Source organism: Scyliorhinus canicula, chromosome 24, assembly GCF_902713615.1.
Source record: "Scyliorhinus canicula chromosome 24, sScyCan1.1, whole genome shotgun sequence".
NCBI lineage: Eukaryota > Metazoa > Chordata > Chondrichthyes > Carcharhiniformes > Scyliorhinidae > Scyliorhinus > Scyliorhinus canicula.
In genome coordinates, this window is record NC_052169.1 from 16,564,542 (window position 1) to 16,581,316 (window position 16,775).

The 16,775-nt window shown below is 52.9% G+C and overlaps 1 protein-coding gene across 1 annotated transcript; it reads left to right on the forward strand.

The window, feature by feature from the left end:
• The first annotated feature begins 1,382 nt into the window (after positions 1-1,382).
• aph1b (APH1B gamma secretase subunit) lies at positions 1,383-14,322 on the forward strand. Its single transcript, XM_038784393.1, has 6 exons — positions 1,383-1,559; positions 4,298-4,468; positions 6,725-6,798; positions 9,008-9,130; positions 10,744-10,871; positions 12,640-14,322. Exons 1-6 carry the CDS (start codon positions 1,447-1,449, stop codon positions 12,805-12,807), a joined length of 777 nt encoding a protein of 258 aa, XP_038640321.1. The 5' UTR covers positions 1,383-1,446; the 3' UTR covers positions 12,808-14,322.
• Positions 14,323-16,775: the final 2,453 nt, after the last annotated feature.

Genomic DNA, 16,775 nt, shown 5'->3' on the forward strand with positions numbered 1-16,775 from the left:
GCTACCCTGCTGCCCTAGGTAGATAGGTTCTTGATTAAAAAGGGGATCAGGGGTTATGGGGAGAAGGCAGGAGAATGTGGATGAGCAACATAGCCATGATTAAATGGGGGAGCAGACTCGATGGGCCGAGTGGCCTAATTCTGCTCCTTTGGTCTTATCCTGAACCACTTTGAGCTAATTTTTGAGTTTGACTGACTCCTCTGTTTATTAAAAATTGTCTAGTTTGGAAGTGGGAGGAGGGGGTGTTTGTAAGTTAAAAGACTGACAAACAGCACCTTGCTGGAGAATTGTAGATCCAGAAAAGGCATTCGACCGTGAGAGCGGCTGCCACCGGTACTGAACCCATCACCTCCTCTTCGGCTGTCAGTGACCCGGGAGGGGCGGGGCTGGCGCCGGGAGGGGCGGGGCTGGCGCCGGGAGGGGCGGGGCTGGCGCCGGGAGGGGCGGGGCTGGCTGCGGTTTGGGGGTTGGGGCGGGGCTGGCGCCTGGAGGGATGGGGTCAGCGCCGCGAGGGGCGGGGTTGGCTGCGGTTTGGGGGAGGGGCGGGGCTGGCGCCGGGAGGGGCGGGATTAGCGCTGGGGGGGCGGGGCTGGGGGTTGGGAATGGGCGGGGCTGGGTCCGCGAGAGGCGGGTTAGCGCCGGGGGGGGGCGGGGTTGGGGGCCGGTGGCTGGGTGTTGGCCGCGGTTTGGGGGCTGGGGAGGGGGGGCGGGGCTGCCGCAGGAAGGGGCGGGGTTGGCGCCGCGGGGGCGGGATTAGCGCTGGGAGGGGCGGGGCTGGCGGCCTGTGGCTGGGTGTTGGCCGCGGTTTGGGGGTTGGCTGTGCTGCCGCCGGGAGGGGCGGGGTTGGCGCTGGGGAGGGCGGGGCTGGCGCCGTGAGGGGCGGGATTAGCGCCGGGAGGGGCGGGGCTGGCGGCCTGTGGCTGGGTGTTGGCCGCGGTTTGGGGGTTGGCTGTGCTGCCGCCGGGAGGGGCGGGGTTGGCGCTGGGGAGGGCGGGGCTGGCGCCGTGAGGGGCGGGATTAGCGCCGGGAGGGGCGGGGCTGGCGGCCTGTGGCTGGGTGTTGGCCGCGGTTTGGGGGTTGGCGCCGCGGGGGGCTGTGCTGCCGCCGGGAGGGGCGGGGCTGGCGCTGGGGGGCGGGGCTGGCGCCGCGGGGGCGGGGCTGGCGCCGCGGGGGCGGGATTAGCGCCGGGGGGGGGTGGGATTAGCGCCGGGGGGGGGCGGGGCTGGGGGCCGGTGGCTGGGTGTTGGCCGCGGTTTGGGGGCTGGGGAGGGGCGGGGTTGGCGCAGGAAGGGGCGGGGTTGGCGCCGCGGGGGACTGTGCTGCCGCCGGGAGGGGCGGGGCTGGCGCCGGGGGGGGCGGGATTAGCGCTGGGAGGGGCGGTGCTGGCGGCCTGTGGCTGGGTGTTGGCCAGGTTTGGGGGTTGGAGTGGGGCCGGGAGGCGGCGCGATGCCGGGGGCTGTGTTCTGCGGCTGCACTTTGATCGCTTTCGGGCCCGCGCTGTGCCTCTTCCTCATTACCATCGCCCGGGAGCCGCTGAGGGTGATTCTCCTGATCGGAGGGTGAGGACCCGCCCGGGGAAGACAGAACCCCCCCCCACATCCGTCCACCCATCCCCCCCCCATCCATCCACCACCCCCCCCCCATCCATCCACCACCCCCCCATCTCCCCCCATCCATCCACACCCCCCCCATCCATCCACACCCCCCCATCCATCCATCCACACCCCCCATATCTCCCCTCTCTCCCCCCCCCCCCAATCCATCCACCCCCCCCTGCAAATCTCCCTCCCCACCCCGGTCCATCTCCCCCCCCCACCCTCACACCCCTGTCTCTCTACCACCCCCCCCCCCACCCGCCCACCCATCCCCCCCCCCCCCGTCCACCCACCCCCCCCCCCCGTCCACCCATCCCCCCCCACCCGTCCACCCATCCCCCCCCACCCGTCCACCCATCCCCCCCCACCCGTCCACACCATCCCCCCCCACCCGTCCACCCCATCCCCCCCCCCACCCGTCCACCCATCCCCCCCCACCCGTCCACCCATTCCCCCCCACCCGTCCACCCATTCCCCGTCCACCCATCCCCCCCTCACCCGTCCACCCATCCCCCCCCCACCCGTCCACCCCATCCCCCCCCCACCCGTGCCACCCATCCCCCCCCCACCCGTCCACCCATTCCCCCCCCACCCGTCCACCCATTCCCCGTCCACCCATCCCCCCCTCACCCGTCCACCCATCCCCCCCCCCACCCGCCCACACCATCCCCCCCCCCCACCCGCCCACCCATCCCCCCCCCACACCTCCCCACCCCATCCCCCCCCCACCCGTCCCCCATCCCCCCCCACCCGTCCACCCATCCCCCCCCACCCGTCCACCCATCCCCCCCCACCCGTCCACCCATCCCCCCCCCCCCACCCGTCCACCCATCCCCCCGTCCACCCGTCCACCCATCCCCCCCCCACCCGTCCACCCATCCCCCCCCCCACCCGTCCACCCATCCCCCCCCCCACCCGTCCACACCATCCCCCCCCCCCACCCGTCCACCCATCCCCCCCCCACCCGTCCACCCATCCCCCACCCGTCCACCCATCCCCCACCCGTCCACCCATCCCCCCACCCGTCCACCCATCCCCCCACCCGTCCACCCATCCCCCCACCCCACATCCACCCCCCATCCATCCACCACCCCCCCATCTCCCCCCATCCAACCACACACCCCCATCCATCCACACACTCCCATCCATCCACACACTCCCATCCATCCACACACTCCCATCCATCCACACCCCCCCATCCATCCACACCCCCCCCATCCATCCACACCCACCCCCATCCATCCACACCCACCCCCATCCATCCATCCACCCCCCCATCTCTCCCCTCTCTTCCCCCCCCCCAATCCATCCACCCCCCCCCCCCCCCTGCAAATCTCCCTCCCCACCCGGTCCATCTCCCCCCCCACCCTCACACCCCTGTCTCTCTACCCCCCCCCCCCCCTCCAATTCAACTGCCCCTACACTGCTTCGGGAGAGACGAATAGATGGGTGAATTCTCCACTGGCGGCATTCATGGCCGAGTGGGGTGCCTACAATGGGAAGTCCCATTGGCCAGGGCGGGAATGGAGAATCCCACTGCCAGCGATGGGGCGTCACAGAGAGACATCTGGCTGGGGAGGCGGAGAATTCACCCCCAGAGTGCTAAAAATGGAAGTACACCAGTGTGCACGAATCCCCAGCACATTGCCCTCTTGGATCAGCAGCGACCCCTCTGGCTGGCCCATTGACCCGAATAGATCATGACCACATTCCCGAAGTCATTCTCCGTGGTGAACTTGCTATCGCCACAAGATCAAAAGGTTGTCCATGTCTGTGATCCAAGGATTTCTGCAAGTGAGGCTTCACATTGACTAGGATCAGAGTTGACCTGTGGAAAGTCCTTGCTACTGACAGAAGAGCCTAGCGACCAGCAGAGCCTGGCGTCCAGCAGGGCTAGGCGTCCAGCAGGGCTAGGCGACCAGCAGAGCCTGGCGACCAGCAGGACCTGGCGGCCAGCAGGGCCTGGCGACCAGCAGGGTCGAGCGACCAGCAGAGCCTGGCGACCAGCAGGGTCGAGCGACCAGCAGTCAGAAAGGACGTGGAGAAAGCAGAGGATGATAAATGACCAGATGACAAAAAAGGGTGCCCACCACTCGAAGACTCTTCCTTGAGTAATATTGGACTTGAAACACTCTTTCTCTCTCCACGATGGGATTTTCCAGCATTTTCTGTTTCTGTTTCTAATTTCCAGCATCCATAGTATTTTTCATTCAGTAGCGCCTTTAAAACAGTAAATGCCCATTAGCCTTTTACGGGGTTAAAATGACCAGAGATGAGATTATTGGGACAGGTTTCTAGAAGTCTCATCATAAAGGCTGCTGTTGCCGAGGGTCTTAAAAGGTGGAGGAGAAAGTGATGGACAGGGTTCGGGAATTCCAGAGCTTTGGGCTAAAGACCAGGGGCTGGATTCTGCGGTTCCCCAGGTCGCAACCCGTTCGCTGACGGCGGAGGTTTTAAAGAGATTGAGGGTGGAGGCCCTGAAGAGATTCGAAAATGGGAAAGAAAACTTGGAACACTGGGGAACCGCCGCATGCCAGTGTGAGCACAGGGGCGAGTGAGGGACTAAACATCAAAATCTGTATCTGCGCAACTCGGCGATACATGAAAGACATGTTGGTTTTAGAGGTGAACAGCAATCTTCTGGCTTTGGAAGTGCTGAATGTAAGACTGTGGATTGATTTATGAATCTGTTTGATCCTCAGGGCCTTCTTCTGGCTGCTTTCCCTGCTGTTGTCGTCAATTGTGTGGGTTGTTGCTGTGCAGCTAAGTGACAAGGACAATGAGGCGATGCAGAAAGGACTCCTCATCTTCGGTGTCATTTTCTCAGTGCTGCTGCAAGAGCTCATTCGATTTGGTTACTATAAGCTATTAAAGTAAGGGAAAAAATCAGCTCAAAATGTTCAAAGCAAAATACTTGACTTCTCATAGCCCAGGTTACTTTTGCGGTCCATAGAGGCATTTAGCAAGTCCGTTTGGCAAATCACTGAATCCCGACAGTGCAGAACGAGGCCACATAGAATTCTGTCACTGCAGATGGAGGCCATTTGGCCCATCGAGTCTGCACCGCTCCACTCCGCCCGACACCGGTAACCTAACCTGCACATCCCTGGAAACTAGGGGGCAATTTTGCCTGGCCAATCCACCTAACCCACACATCTTTGGATTGTGGGTGCAAACCGGAGCACCCGGAGGAAACCCACATGGAGAAAGTGCAAACTCCATGCAGACAGTCGCCCAAGGCCGGAATTGAGCCCGGGTCCCTGGCGCTGTGAGGCAGCAGTGCTAACCACTGTGCCACCGTGCCGCCAGTAATGGCTGGAATATTCCAGGATTAAGGGGTTTAGCCACTTGAGCCTTACACGATTGTAAGTATCAGTAGAAGAAAACACGTTTTGTAGGATGCGTACTTTTTGTCTACAATCGTTACTCCCCGTTGTCACAGGTTTTGCTTTCCTGTTTACAGTGCAAGTTGCCATGTCAACTTCCAAGATGTAACAGCAGGTTCAGAAAACTGGATGGCTCTGTGGAGTGGCTTTCTGTAGAGATCCGGCAATCTCTCCCTCTGGCATAATCTCTCCCTGTGCATAAACTACCCCTTTGGCCCCTCTTAGTTATATCACATGCCGGGTCTTCCAGCGGCTCGGACTAATGATCCAGAGGCACGTGATCAAATCCTACCCCGGCAGGTAAGGATTTAAAATTTAATGGATGAAGTAAATCTCTAATAAAGAGCTGTGACGGGAGTCTCCTGTACCCTAGCTGCGTGTTTCTCAGCAGCGCACTGTTGACTGGCGGCTGGGCCCGCTACCCCACCGCTCGTCAGTGGGTTGAAGCCACGCCATGCATTGGGGTCATGGCCGGAGGGAGTGGCTCACCTCTCCCCCGCCTGCAGGTAGTTGGAGATGCCCAATAAACACTCTGCCTTAGAATAAAGTCCCTTCCCTGTGCATTCAACAACCGACTCTGGAGAAAGTGCCGCAGGCACTTTAAAGTCAAACAGATAAAACTTTTTGAAATGTTTATGTTTTTCACCAAGGGAGAGGCTGGAGTCACCAGTGTCTGACGTACGTTTTTCATTGTAGATAGGTTACCCCCCCCCCCCCCCCCCCCCCCCCCCCGCCCCCAACCTTGAACCAGCTACGGAATTCCCACTCTAGCCTTGAAATAAAACACTGAGTGAAATCTACAATGCAAACCTGCCGTTGCAACAATTGGAAGTTATCCTTGGGTGTATTCCTGCGATTGCTGCCATTACGTTTAGAAATACTCTTTCCGGGCAGCACAGTGGGTTAGCACTGCTACCTCACGGCGCCGAGGTCCCATGTTCAAACCTGGCCCTGGTTCACTGTCCGTGTCGAGTTTGCACATTCTCCCCGTGTTGCGTGGGATTCGCCCCCACAACCCAAAGATGTGCAGGGTAGTTGGATTGGCCACACTAAATTGCCCCTTAGTTTTAAAAAAAATGAATTGGCTTCTCTAAATTTATAAAAAAATAAGAAATACTCTTTCCATTTGAGGCAAAAACAGTAATAGAGTCTCCGAGCACAGAGGAGGCCATGCAGCCCATCTAGCCCCTGTTCTCTCACGGATAGAGCAAAGCTAATTCCTGCCTTTGCTCTTTACCCTGGTGCTGCGTGTCCATTTTTTTCTTCTCTTCGCCACTGGCCACCTCCTGGAGGTGAGGTGAGGTTCCTCAGGTACCATCGGTCCCTCCAGTGCCTCACCCATGTGACCATCGTTCATGTGTGAGATTAGGTGATGTGCGCTGGCAGACTATCCAACTGTGGAAGGCATTACATCCAATCCTTGCACCGGTTTGTAATTGGCGGGGGCTTGTTGACCCGGCTCAGGCCAGCTAACTCGGAATTGAGCCAGGCCCTTCCGGCCTGCACAGCTTAATAACACGGAGCAATGGTTTTATTCAACAAGGAAACCTCGATTTAATGGATTCTGGGCTTGGTTTTGTTCAGTATGTTGCAGGTGAAAAAAGTTCCAAATTAATACAATTGATGCAATGCCTCATGTTACGCATAATTAAGTTAATATCTAGTTATAATCTTGATGATATAACCATGAACTATTACGGATACCTCGGGGTAATTTTTGGATTCTGTTGCTGAAACTTTCAGGAAGGCGAATGAAGGTTTACTGTCAATAACTCAAGAGGAGGCAGTGCCCATTTCGATTAGACAGCTGGCTTACGGTAAGATTCTGTAATGGAACTCAACCCATCAGCTTATTTGCGGCTGAAACCTTCATCCATATCTTTGTTACCTCTAGACCCCCCCCCCCCCCCCCCCCATCCCCATCTCCCCCCCCCCCCCCCCCCCCCCCCCCGCCTCTGCTGGATGGATCTGAAGGCCTGGAACTCCCTCCCTGACACACTCACACACACCCCATCTGCCTCTTTCCTCCTTTAAGACGTACCTCTTTGACCAAGTTTTTGACCGTCTCTTTATGTGACCCGGTGCCAAGCTTTCTTGGCTGACTCTACAATGAAGTGCTTTGTGACATTTTGATTAAAGGCGCTATACATCAATGCGGGTTGTTGGTGTTACTAATGTCCAGAATTACAGAATACAAAGACAAGGATATAACATCGAACTTATTCACGACCTTCATCGCCGTTGGGGTAACAAAGAGCTGCAGCTCTTTACCTGGTCTGTGTATATAATTCAATAATCACCTGGACATCAGAGATTAATAGACCAACCTGAACTCTCAATAAGATTAGTAACCCAGCACATTACATCATAGAACCATGGAATAGAATCCTTATAGTGCAGAAGGAGGCCATTCGGCCCATTGAGTATGCACCAACCCTCCAAAATGAAAAATCGTCATTATTGTCACGAGTAGGCTTCAATTAAGTTACTGTCAGGGCAGCACGGTGGCACAGTGGTTAGCATTGCTGCCTACGGCACTGAGGACCCGAGTTCGAATCCCGGCCCTGGGTCACTGTCTGTGAGGAGTTTGCACATTCTCCCCGTGTCTGCGTGGGTTTCACCCCCACAACCCAAAGATGTGCAGGCTAGGTGGATTGGCCACATTAAATTGCCCCTTAATTGGAAAAAATGAATTGCGTACTCTAAATTTATTTATTTTTTTAAAAATGAAGTTACTGTGAAAAGCCCCTAGTCGCCACATTCTAGTCGCCTGTCCGGGGAGGCTGATACGGGAATCGAACCGTGCTGCTGGCCTGCTTGGTCTGCTTTAAAAGCCAGCGATTTAGCTGAGTGAGCTAAACCAGCCCCTAAGGAGCCCCCTACCTGAGTCCACTCCCCCACCCTATCCCCATAACCACACCTAACCTGCACATCTTTGGACGTTAAAGGGCAATTTAGCATGGCCAATCCACCTAACCTGCACATCTTTGGACTGCAGGAGGGAACCGGAGTACCCGGAGGAAACCTACGCAAATACAGGGAGAAAGTGCAAACTCCACATTGACAATCACCCAATGTTGGAATTGAACCCGGGCGCTGTGAGGCAGCAGTGCTAACCACTGTGCTGCCGTGCCGACATCAGCACAGGAACAAGCGAAGGCTCTTTAGCCCCTTGAGCCCGTTCCCCCATTCAGTGAAATCCTAGCTGACCTGTGACCTGACTCCATTTACAGTGACCATCTGTGTCCTGTAACCCTTAATACCTTTGGTTAAAAAAAGCATATTAATCTCATTGATAAATTAGCATCGGTTGCTGTTTGTGAAGAGCGTTCCACTGTCAGACCCCTTCTGTCAGAAGAGGATATTGCTTTAAAGAACAAAATAGTTTCTCTAACTGACAAAGATCATGACTAAATTAACCAACGCGATTTAAAAAGAAAATGCACCGTGCTTCTTTCATACACATGGTTCAGTGGAATGTATCCTCTCGGGTGTGTTACCTTTACAGTAAGGGTGCTGAACGGGTGCTGTACTGGAGGTTTGGGTCACCAATCAATCGTGGTGATACATCCTCGTGATACCGTCATGTTAGTATATGATTTGACCGTTGACATGTAGCCATTTGCTGCCCACCTCTCGTCCCAACTTCTGTGCATGTCACTGGCACTCGGTGACCCTACCCTGGTGGTCAGTCTCCATGCCTGGGGCTTGGTGCCGAGAATTGCCGGGCTGTGCAGCCGGGGAAGGTGGCAGCCAAGACCCAGCCTGCCTTCCCACAACACTATCCACGTGTGGCACTCTCCGGCAGCCACCCCAGACCGGGCACAAGGGGATCAATTATTGTTGCCCCATCAGTGGTGGCAATCAGCACAAATCAGGGGCTTCCTTGGCTATGATGGTTGAGAAACATGGAGGCCCCCGCGGTAAAGGAGCGTCCCGTTTGTGGTGCGACTCGTCCTCCTCTGCAGCAACCTTGACGATAGGATTCGACTTGCATTTCAAATAAAGGTTTGCATTTTTGTCCAGTTTCAGGGCTGGGATTTGGTATTATGAGCGGAGCCTTCTCTGCTGTGAATATCCTCGCGGATTCCCTGGGTCCAGGTACGGTCGGCATTCATGGGGATTCATCGCTCTATTTCCTTCTGTCAGGTAAGCGCATTCCGATCTGCTCAACCAAATGACGGGTCTGTTGACCATTGCCCGAGTAAGGAGGAGGGATGGGTTTCTCACCTGGAGTGTTGCAAGTGGGTTGTTTGGGAGGCAGTTTCAACACAGCATGACTGGAGTCAGGCAGCCCTGGAACCATAGCAGCTGAGCACCTGGTTAGGCAACAGGCCCAGAGTTTAATACTAAGAGTAATGGTAATTTCCGGTGCCTTATTGTCGAAAGCAAAGACTCGGCAGCAATAATCCCAGTGATGAAAAATCATGGTTCTGATGAAAGAACAGTGTCCACTGGGGCAGGGAAGGCCAACAGTGGGTCTCTTCTTAATGATTGAGGATTTGGACGGGATGAAATAGGAAAGACTAGTTCTGCTGGTCGAAGAATTGGTGCGGAGAGGTCATCCGTTTTACAGTTTCACCACGCAAAGAGTGAGATTAGCAGAACATTCTTTTTCATAGAATCCCTGCAGTGCAGAAGGAGGCCATTCGGCCCATCGGGGCTGCGCCGACCCTCAGAAAGTGCACCCTTTCCAAGTCCACTCCGTCGCCCACCATGCTCTATCCCCGTAGCCTGACCTGCACACCCCTGGACGTCTAAGGGGCAATTTGGCACGACCGATCTACCTAACCCGCACATCTTTGCATGGTGGGAGGCAACCGGAGCACCCGGAGGAGACCCACACCGATGCAGAGAGAATGTGCAAACTCCGCATAGACAGACACCCGAGGTCGGAATCGAACCCGGGTCCTCTGGCACTGAGCTACCCACAGATCTGCTTTGGAGTTTGTGGAGATGTAGGCCAGGCTCACTTCACTGATGCCTTTCTGTTCCCCACTGAAGAGCTTCTCTTACTGTGATCCTGAGAGGTGCTGCTGGTGGGGAGATGTCATTTTATGTGATATTTTGGAGGTAAATTAATAATTTGTTCAAGATAAACCTTCCGTTACGAGATCTTGCTCCAGTTAATTTAATATGTTTGCTGGGTGAAGTTTCTATTCTTTGATAATAAACACAAAGAATTCTGGGAATATTTCGATCTGGCAGCACCTGTGGGGAGAAAAGTAGCAAAGGTTTCAAGCCAATCAGAACTCATTGACCTGAAACATTAGCGCTTTCTCTTTTCACAGAGGCTGCCAGACCTGATGAACATTTGCGGTATTTTCTGTTTTCTAACCCTAGTATTGTGTTTTTTTGTTCTTCAGTGTTTCTGATGTTAGATTTTTTTTAATATAAAGGACAATTAACGTATCTGATCTAACTAGATAGAGATCTTGCATACAAAGCATTCGGCCTTCAAATGTCAGCAGGAATAAAATAGTTTGCCCCTTCTGCAAAGTCCACACGGACAGTGACCCAGGGCCGGGATGGAACCTGGGTCCTCAGCGGCGTAGGCAGCAGTGCTAACCGCCGCGCCGCCCTCCAGGCCGTTGTCACATTGACGTTTGTGGGAACTTGCTGTGCGAAAATTAGTTGTGAATTTCCGACGTGACACCAGTGACTATAGTTCAGAGATATTCCGTGGGCTGTCAAGTGTTTTGGGGGTGTGGGGAGGTGGTGAGAGGCACTCTATAAATGGCACATCCTCTCCTTATCTGCAGCGTTCATGACACTGGCCATAATTCTGCTGCACGTGTTCTGGGGGATCGTCTCCTTTGATGCCTGTGAGAAGGACAACTGGTGGGCGTTGGTGGCAGTCGTACTGAGCCACCTCGTGGTTTCCAGTGTGGTACGTGTTGATGTCCTGTGCTTAATGTAGCTCAAAATAACCCTGTCTCTGGTGCGATAAAATCCTCTGACGGCTGTGTATTTGCAGCTTGTCGGTGCACTCTGCTCAGCTTTAGAACATAGAACAGTACAGCACAGAACAGGCCCTTCGGCCCTCAATGTTGTGCCGAGCCATGATCACCCTACTCAAACCCACGTATCCACCCTATACCCGTAACCCAACAACCCCCCCCTTAACCTTACTTTTATTAGGACACTACGGGCAATTTAGCATGGCCAATCCACCTAACCCGCACATCTTTGGACTGTGGGAGGAAACCGGAGCACCCGGAGGAAACCCACGCACACAGGGGGAGGACGTGCAGACTCCACACAGACAGTGACCCAGCCGAGAATCGAACCTGGGACCCTGGAGCTGTGAAGCATTTATGCTAACCACCATGCTACCCTGCTGCCCCTAAACTACCCTGCTGCCCCTTTGATCCTGCATTTTAAATGGGCATAATTTGCCATGCTTTAACGTAAGTAAATCGTAAAGCTCCTTTTTTTTAATAAAACCCTGATTCCTAGTTGTTCCTTTGCAGTCGTTGCGACTCTACCTAAAGTTGGTTAACTCTTGTGCTGTTTGACCATGCAAGGCATCGCATCTGAAACTGATCTTGTCTTCAGCCAGTTCCGTTGGGTGGGGAGCCCTCAGGAGAGGGAATTGTGGGGCAGCACGGTGGCACAGTGGATTAGCCCTGCAGCCTCACGGCGCCAAGGTCCCAGGTTCGATCCCGCCTCTGGGTCACTGCCCGTGTGGAGTTTGCACATCTCCCCGTGTTTGCGTGGGTTTCACCCCCACAACCCAAAGATGTGCAGGATAGGTGGATTGGCCACACTAAATTGCCCCTTAATTAGAAAAAATGAATTGAGTATACTAAATTTATTTAAAAAAAGGGATGGGAATTGTACAATGCCTTGCGACTGGGAGGGGCTGAGGCAGAGGAAATTTCCTCTTTTTAAAATAATAAGAATCTTTATTGTCACAAGTAGGCTTACATTAACACAGCAATGAAGTCACTGTGAAAATCCCCTAATCGCCACATTCCGGCGCCTGTTCGGGTACACAGAGGGAGAATTCAGAATGTCCAATTCACCGAAGCAGCATGTCTTTCGGGACTTGTGGGTGGAAACCGGAGCACCCGGAGGAAACCCACGCAGGACACGGGGAGAACGTGCAGACTCCGCACAGACAGTGACCCAAGCCGGGAATCGAACCCGGGACCCTGGCGCTGTGATGCAACTGTGCTAACTACTGTGCTACCGTGCCGCCCGTAGTAAAAATTAGATTTGATTGGAGGATAAACCAGTCGCCGTGTGGAATCCGCATACAAGCTTGGGATTCCCAATGACCCCCCCACCCCATTGGTCTAGCAAGGGGCCAACACCAATACGATGAGCAGAATGGCCAGTGCAAATACTGTTCTCCTGTTTTTATTTTTTAAGAGGTTGACTGCTTTCCGCAGTGTGTTTTGCACTTCGATTTTATTTTAAACTGAAACCTTAATTTGTAATTTTTCACGTTAATAAATTGGAGGTTTGCTTTATGAAGCGCAGTTGTTAATTTAGTCCATTCGTCCGAATCGAAAGTTAGATGGGAAAATTAGTGGCCTGTGTATTCCACCTGCCTTCGAACAGAAACTGGAGGTATCCTGATTTCTCGGCATGCTGTTGCTTCAGAATAATTCTTTCTCCCTGTGTTGTGCTTTCTCCTCTCTCGATTACAGATGTTTGCGAATCCTCACTACGGAGCGAGCCTGATTCCAGTCTACATCATCACGCTGACCATGGGCGTCTGGGCGTTCCTCACTGCCGGTGGCACGGTGCGGAACCTCAAACTTTGTGTCCTGTGCAGGGATAAAGATTTTCTTCTGGTCAACCACCAACCCAGATAACGCTGGATAACCTGGACGCTCTTCCAGCGCCACCTGACTGCCCGCGGTGTAGCGGAATGGTGTCGAGTGCGAGCTCGTGTTCCCTCTCCCTCGCCTTCTCGCTAAGCGTAAAGGTCTTTTTTTTTTAAAAAGGAAAGCACTTGACTTAAATAACTGCTGTAATTTTAATCTTAACTCAGGGCATACTGCAGATTCAGTATAAGTCGTACCTGTTGAGCGTTCGAATTGCCTCCGACCAACATCGGTTGTGTGCTTGGCTGATTGGCCAGCCTACCGGATCGATGCAAATTCCGTGGCTTTGTGCAATGGTTACACGGGCCATCTGTGAAGCGATAGCAATAAGAATCTATTCTGATCAGCTCTGAAGTAGCGAAGCTAATAGACGCAGCTCCGTCCTGAACAGGGCTTTGTAGCTCTGACCTCACTTGTTCGTAGGGTTGCCAACTCTGCCGGGTTTTCCCAGGAAGCGAAGATTAGTCGTCAGGACGTTCCCGCAATTCTGATCGGAAAACTAGGGCTAGATAGTGTGTCGTTTCTATTTTCCGTTTGTTTATTAATTGGAAAAAAATGTTTGAGGGGAGGAAAATTCAGTTTCAAAAACAGTCACGGTCGATCCATGAGGTTGCAACGTGACAGTTCTTTTTCTGGTTGGTCGTTGGCAGGCCGTGCATCGGGGGGATGGGCCAATGGTGGGAGTGGGAGGGGCTGGCACGTCATGTGTCCATTTCCAGGAATACTCCCAACCAGAGCTGCCGTCCCTGCCCTGTTTGTCCAATTTTCTTAACTGCTGTAAAAGTATGGGACTGGATTCTCCGGTCCCCCAGCCACCTGTTTCTCAGCGGCACACCGTTCGCTGCCGGCGGGATTCTCTCTTCCTGACGCTTGTCAGTAGGATTTTCCATTGAAGCCATCCCGCGTCACCGGGAAACCCGCAGGGGGCAGTGGCAACAGAGAAAGCCGACGGCCGTAGAATCTGTGTTTGTGGAGTCTGCACGTTCACCCCGTGTCTGCGTGGCTTTCCTCCCACAGTCCAAAGATGCGCAGGTTAGGTGGATTGGCCACGCTAAATTACCGATAGTTTTCAAAAAGGTGAGGGTTACTGGGTTGTGGGGATAGGGTGGGGGTGGGCTTAGGTGGGTTGGTCTATCCGGTGCGGACTCGATGGGCCCAATGGCCTCCTTCTGCACTGTAAATTCTATGAACCCTGGCCATGATTTGCACATCAGTTCTTCAGGAACACCAATACTAAGTTTTATAATTTTTTCTTTATTAATGCCAATGGGCTAGATATGTCAAATTGACTCTCAGCCGATTAATTTCTGTGAAGTTTATTTTGCCTGAACAGCCATTCCTTTGTTCGGCCCATCATATCCTAGATCTTAATTACCATGCTGTTAGCGGTCCATATTTTATCACCGTTTACTAAAAAACTGCCTTGCTGTGCGTTAATGATGCATAAGTTAATAACAAGTACAATGTGCTTAATAAATCTCAGTTTTCTTAAGACTAAACTAATTTTACTACGTACATGCCCCTGATTTTTCTTCTAACCTAAGTTTGGTTGTAGAGTCTAGGGAAATGAAATCTGAACAGGCTAATGAGCTTCCCGAGGTGGAAACCCCCCTGGCAATGAGGAATTGGCGCTGGTGGTAAGTAACTGCAAATGCTCTTAACAGCTCTTAACAACTGGAGACTTTGCACCAGGTTACCCCTGTGATTGTTGACTTTAACAGTGCAGTCAACTTTCTGAAGCAGTGATTTCAGTTTTTCGTTAAGAACATCGACATAGAACATACAGTGCAGAAGGAGGCCATTCAGCCCATCGAGTCTGCACCGATCCACTTAAGCCCTCACTTCCACCCTATCCCCGTAACCCAATAACCCCTCCTAACCTTTTTGGACACTAAGGGCAATTTATCATGGCCAATCCACCTAACCTGCACGTCTTTGGACTGTGGGAGGAAACCGGAGCACCCGGAGGAAACCCACGCAGACACGGGGAGGAAAGGTAAAAGCAAATTACTGCGGATGCTGGAATCTGAAACGAAAGGGAAAATGCTGGAAAATCTCAGCAAGTCTGGCAGCATCTGTAGGGAGAGAAAAGAGCTAACGTTTCGAGTCGATGACTCTTTGTCAAAGCTAACAGACAGAGAGAGTGGGAAATATTTATACTGTGAAGTGAGAATGAAAGATGAGTCATAGCCACAGAAACTCAGGGAAACTGGGTGCTAATGGCCACAGATACAAAGGGGAAAGAGTGTTAATGGCAGTCCCCAGAGAGGACAAAAGATGTGAAAGGTCAAACAGCAGGGAAACTAACATCAGAGGATGAACTGTAGGTGTGGGGTGACGGGAAAGGGGAAGCAAAGAGTAGAAAGGTGGATAAGATTGGGGGGGGGGGAAATTAAATGTATATTAAGAAAGAAAGAAATGGTAAAAGACAGTTAAAATGAAATGAAAACAAATGTCTGATCATCTGAAGTTATTGAATTCGATGCTGAGACCGGAAGGATGTAGCGTGACTAACCGGAAGATGAGATGTTGTTTCTCCAGTTTGCGTTGCGTTTCACTGGATCATTGCAGCAGGCCGAGAACAGACATGTGGGCATGGGAGCGGGGAGAACGTGCAGACTCCGTACAGACAGTGACCCAGCGGGGAATCGAACCTGGGACCCTGGTGCTGTGAAGCCACAGTGCTATCCACTTGTGCTACCGTGCTGCCCACAAGCATCCTGATAATTTAGGAAAGTTGTCACTAATGCTCACCTTGATGGCCATTAAAATATAAATTTTTTCAATAGCAGCAAAGATGTTGAACTCGTCCATATTTAACTACTGATTTTATTTCCTTCTCTTCCCTGTTGCCTTTGTTCAGATTTACCTGGCTGAGTTCAGCTCTCTGCAAATTGCCAGGAGCTGATGGGTTTCACGTGCGACTTTTCATAGTTCAGATATTGTCATTTCGAAGGAGCCACACTCTCCTCGTGCCAACTGGGGAGGAGCATTCACAAGCTAATGAGAGAGAGAGAAACAATTCTCCTCATCTCTGTTTTAAAAGGAAGACCTCTTATTCTTAAACTGTGCCCCCATGTTGTACTCTTCCCCACAAGTGCCACAGCCCCCTGGTATTCACCCCTTCAAGTCCCCTCAGAACCATGTTTGTTTCCATAAGATCACCTCTCATTCTTTTAAGCTCAGTGGGTAACGGTCCAAACTATTCAACCTTTCTTTCATAAGACGAGCCCTCTAGGGCAGGGCTGACTCAGGCGAACCTTTTCTAAACGGCGTTTAATGCATTTAGATATTTTTCCAAATAAGGAGACCAAAGCTGTCCACAGCATGGTCTCACCAAGGCCCTGTACCATCGCAGTAAAGTTTCCCTCGCAACAAATGGCAACATTCCATTTGTTCTCCTAATCACTTGCTGTAGCTGCGTACTAACCATTTGTGGCCATGCACCAGGACATCCCTCTGGACCACCAATTTCTGCAACCTCTCTCCATTTAAATAGCAGGCTGCTTTTACCGCCACCTATTTTCCTATATTACACTCCATCTGCCAGATCTTTTGCCCACTCACGTAACCTAACCTAACTTTACCTCCTCTTGACAATTTTCAACCTCATATATGTGCCCTAACGCTTCCCCAATTATTATCTTTTATTTTTTAAATTTAGAGTATCCAATTCATTTTTTCCAATTAAGGGGCAATTTAACGTGGCCAATCCACCTAACCCTGCACATCTTTGGGTTGTGGGGGCGAAACCCGCGCAAACACACGGAGAATGTGCAAACTCCACACGGACAGTGACCCAGAGCCGGGATCGAACCTGAGGCCTCAGTGCCGTGAGGCTGCAGTGCTAACCACTGCACCACCGTGCTGCCCTTCTCAATTAGCATCTTAACCGCAACTAGAGCATGCACTCTACTGTCACGGTTCATGTAACATTATGGTAGCGCCAGGGTCCC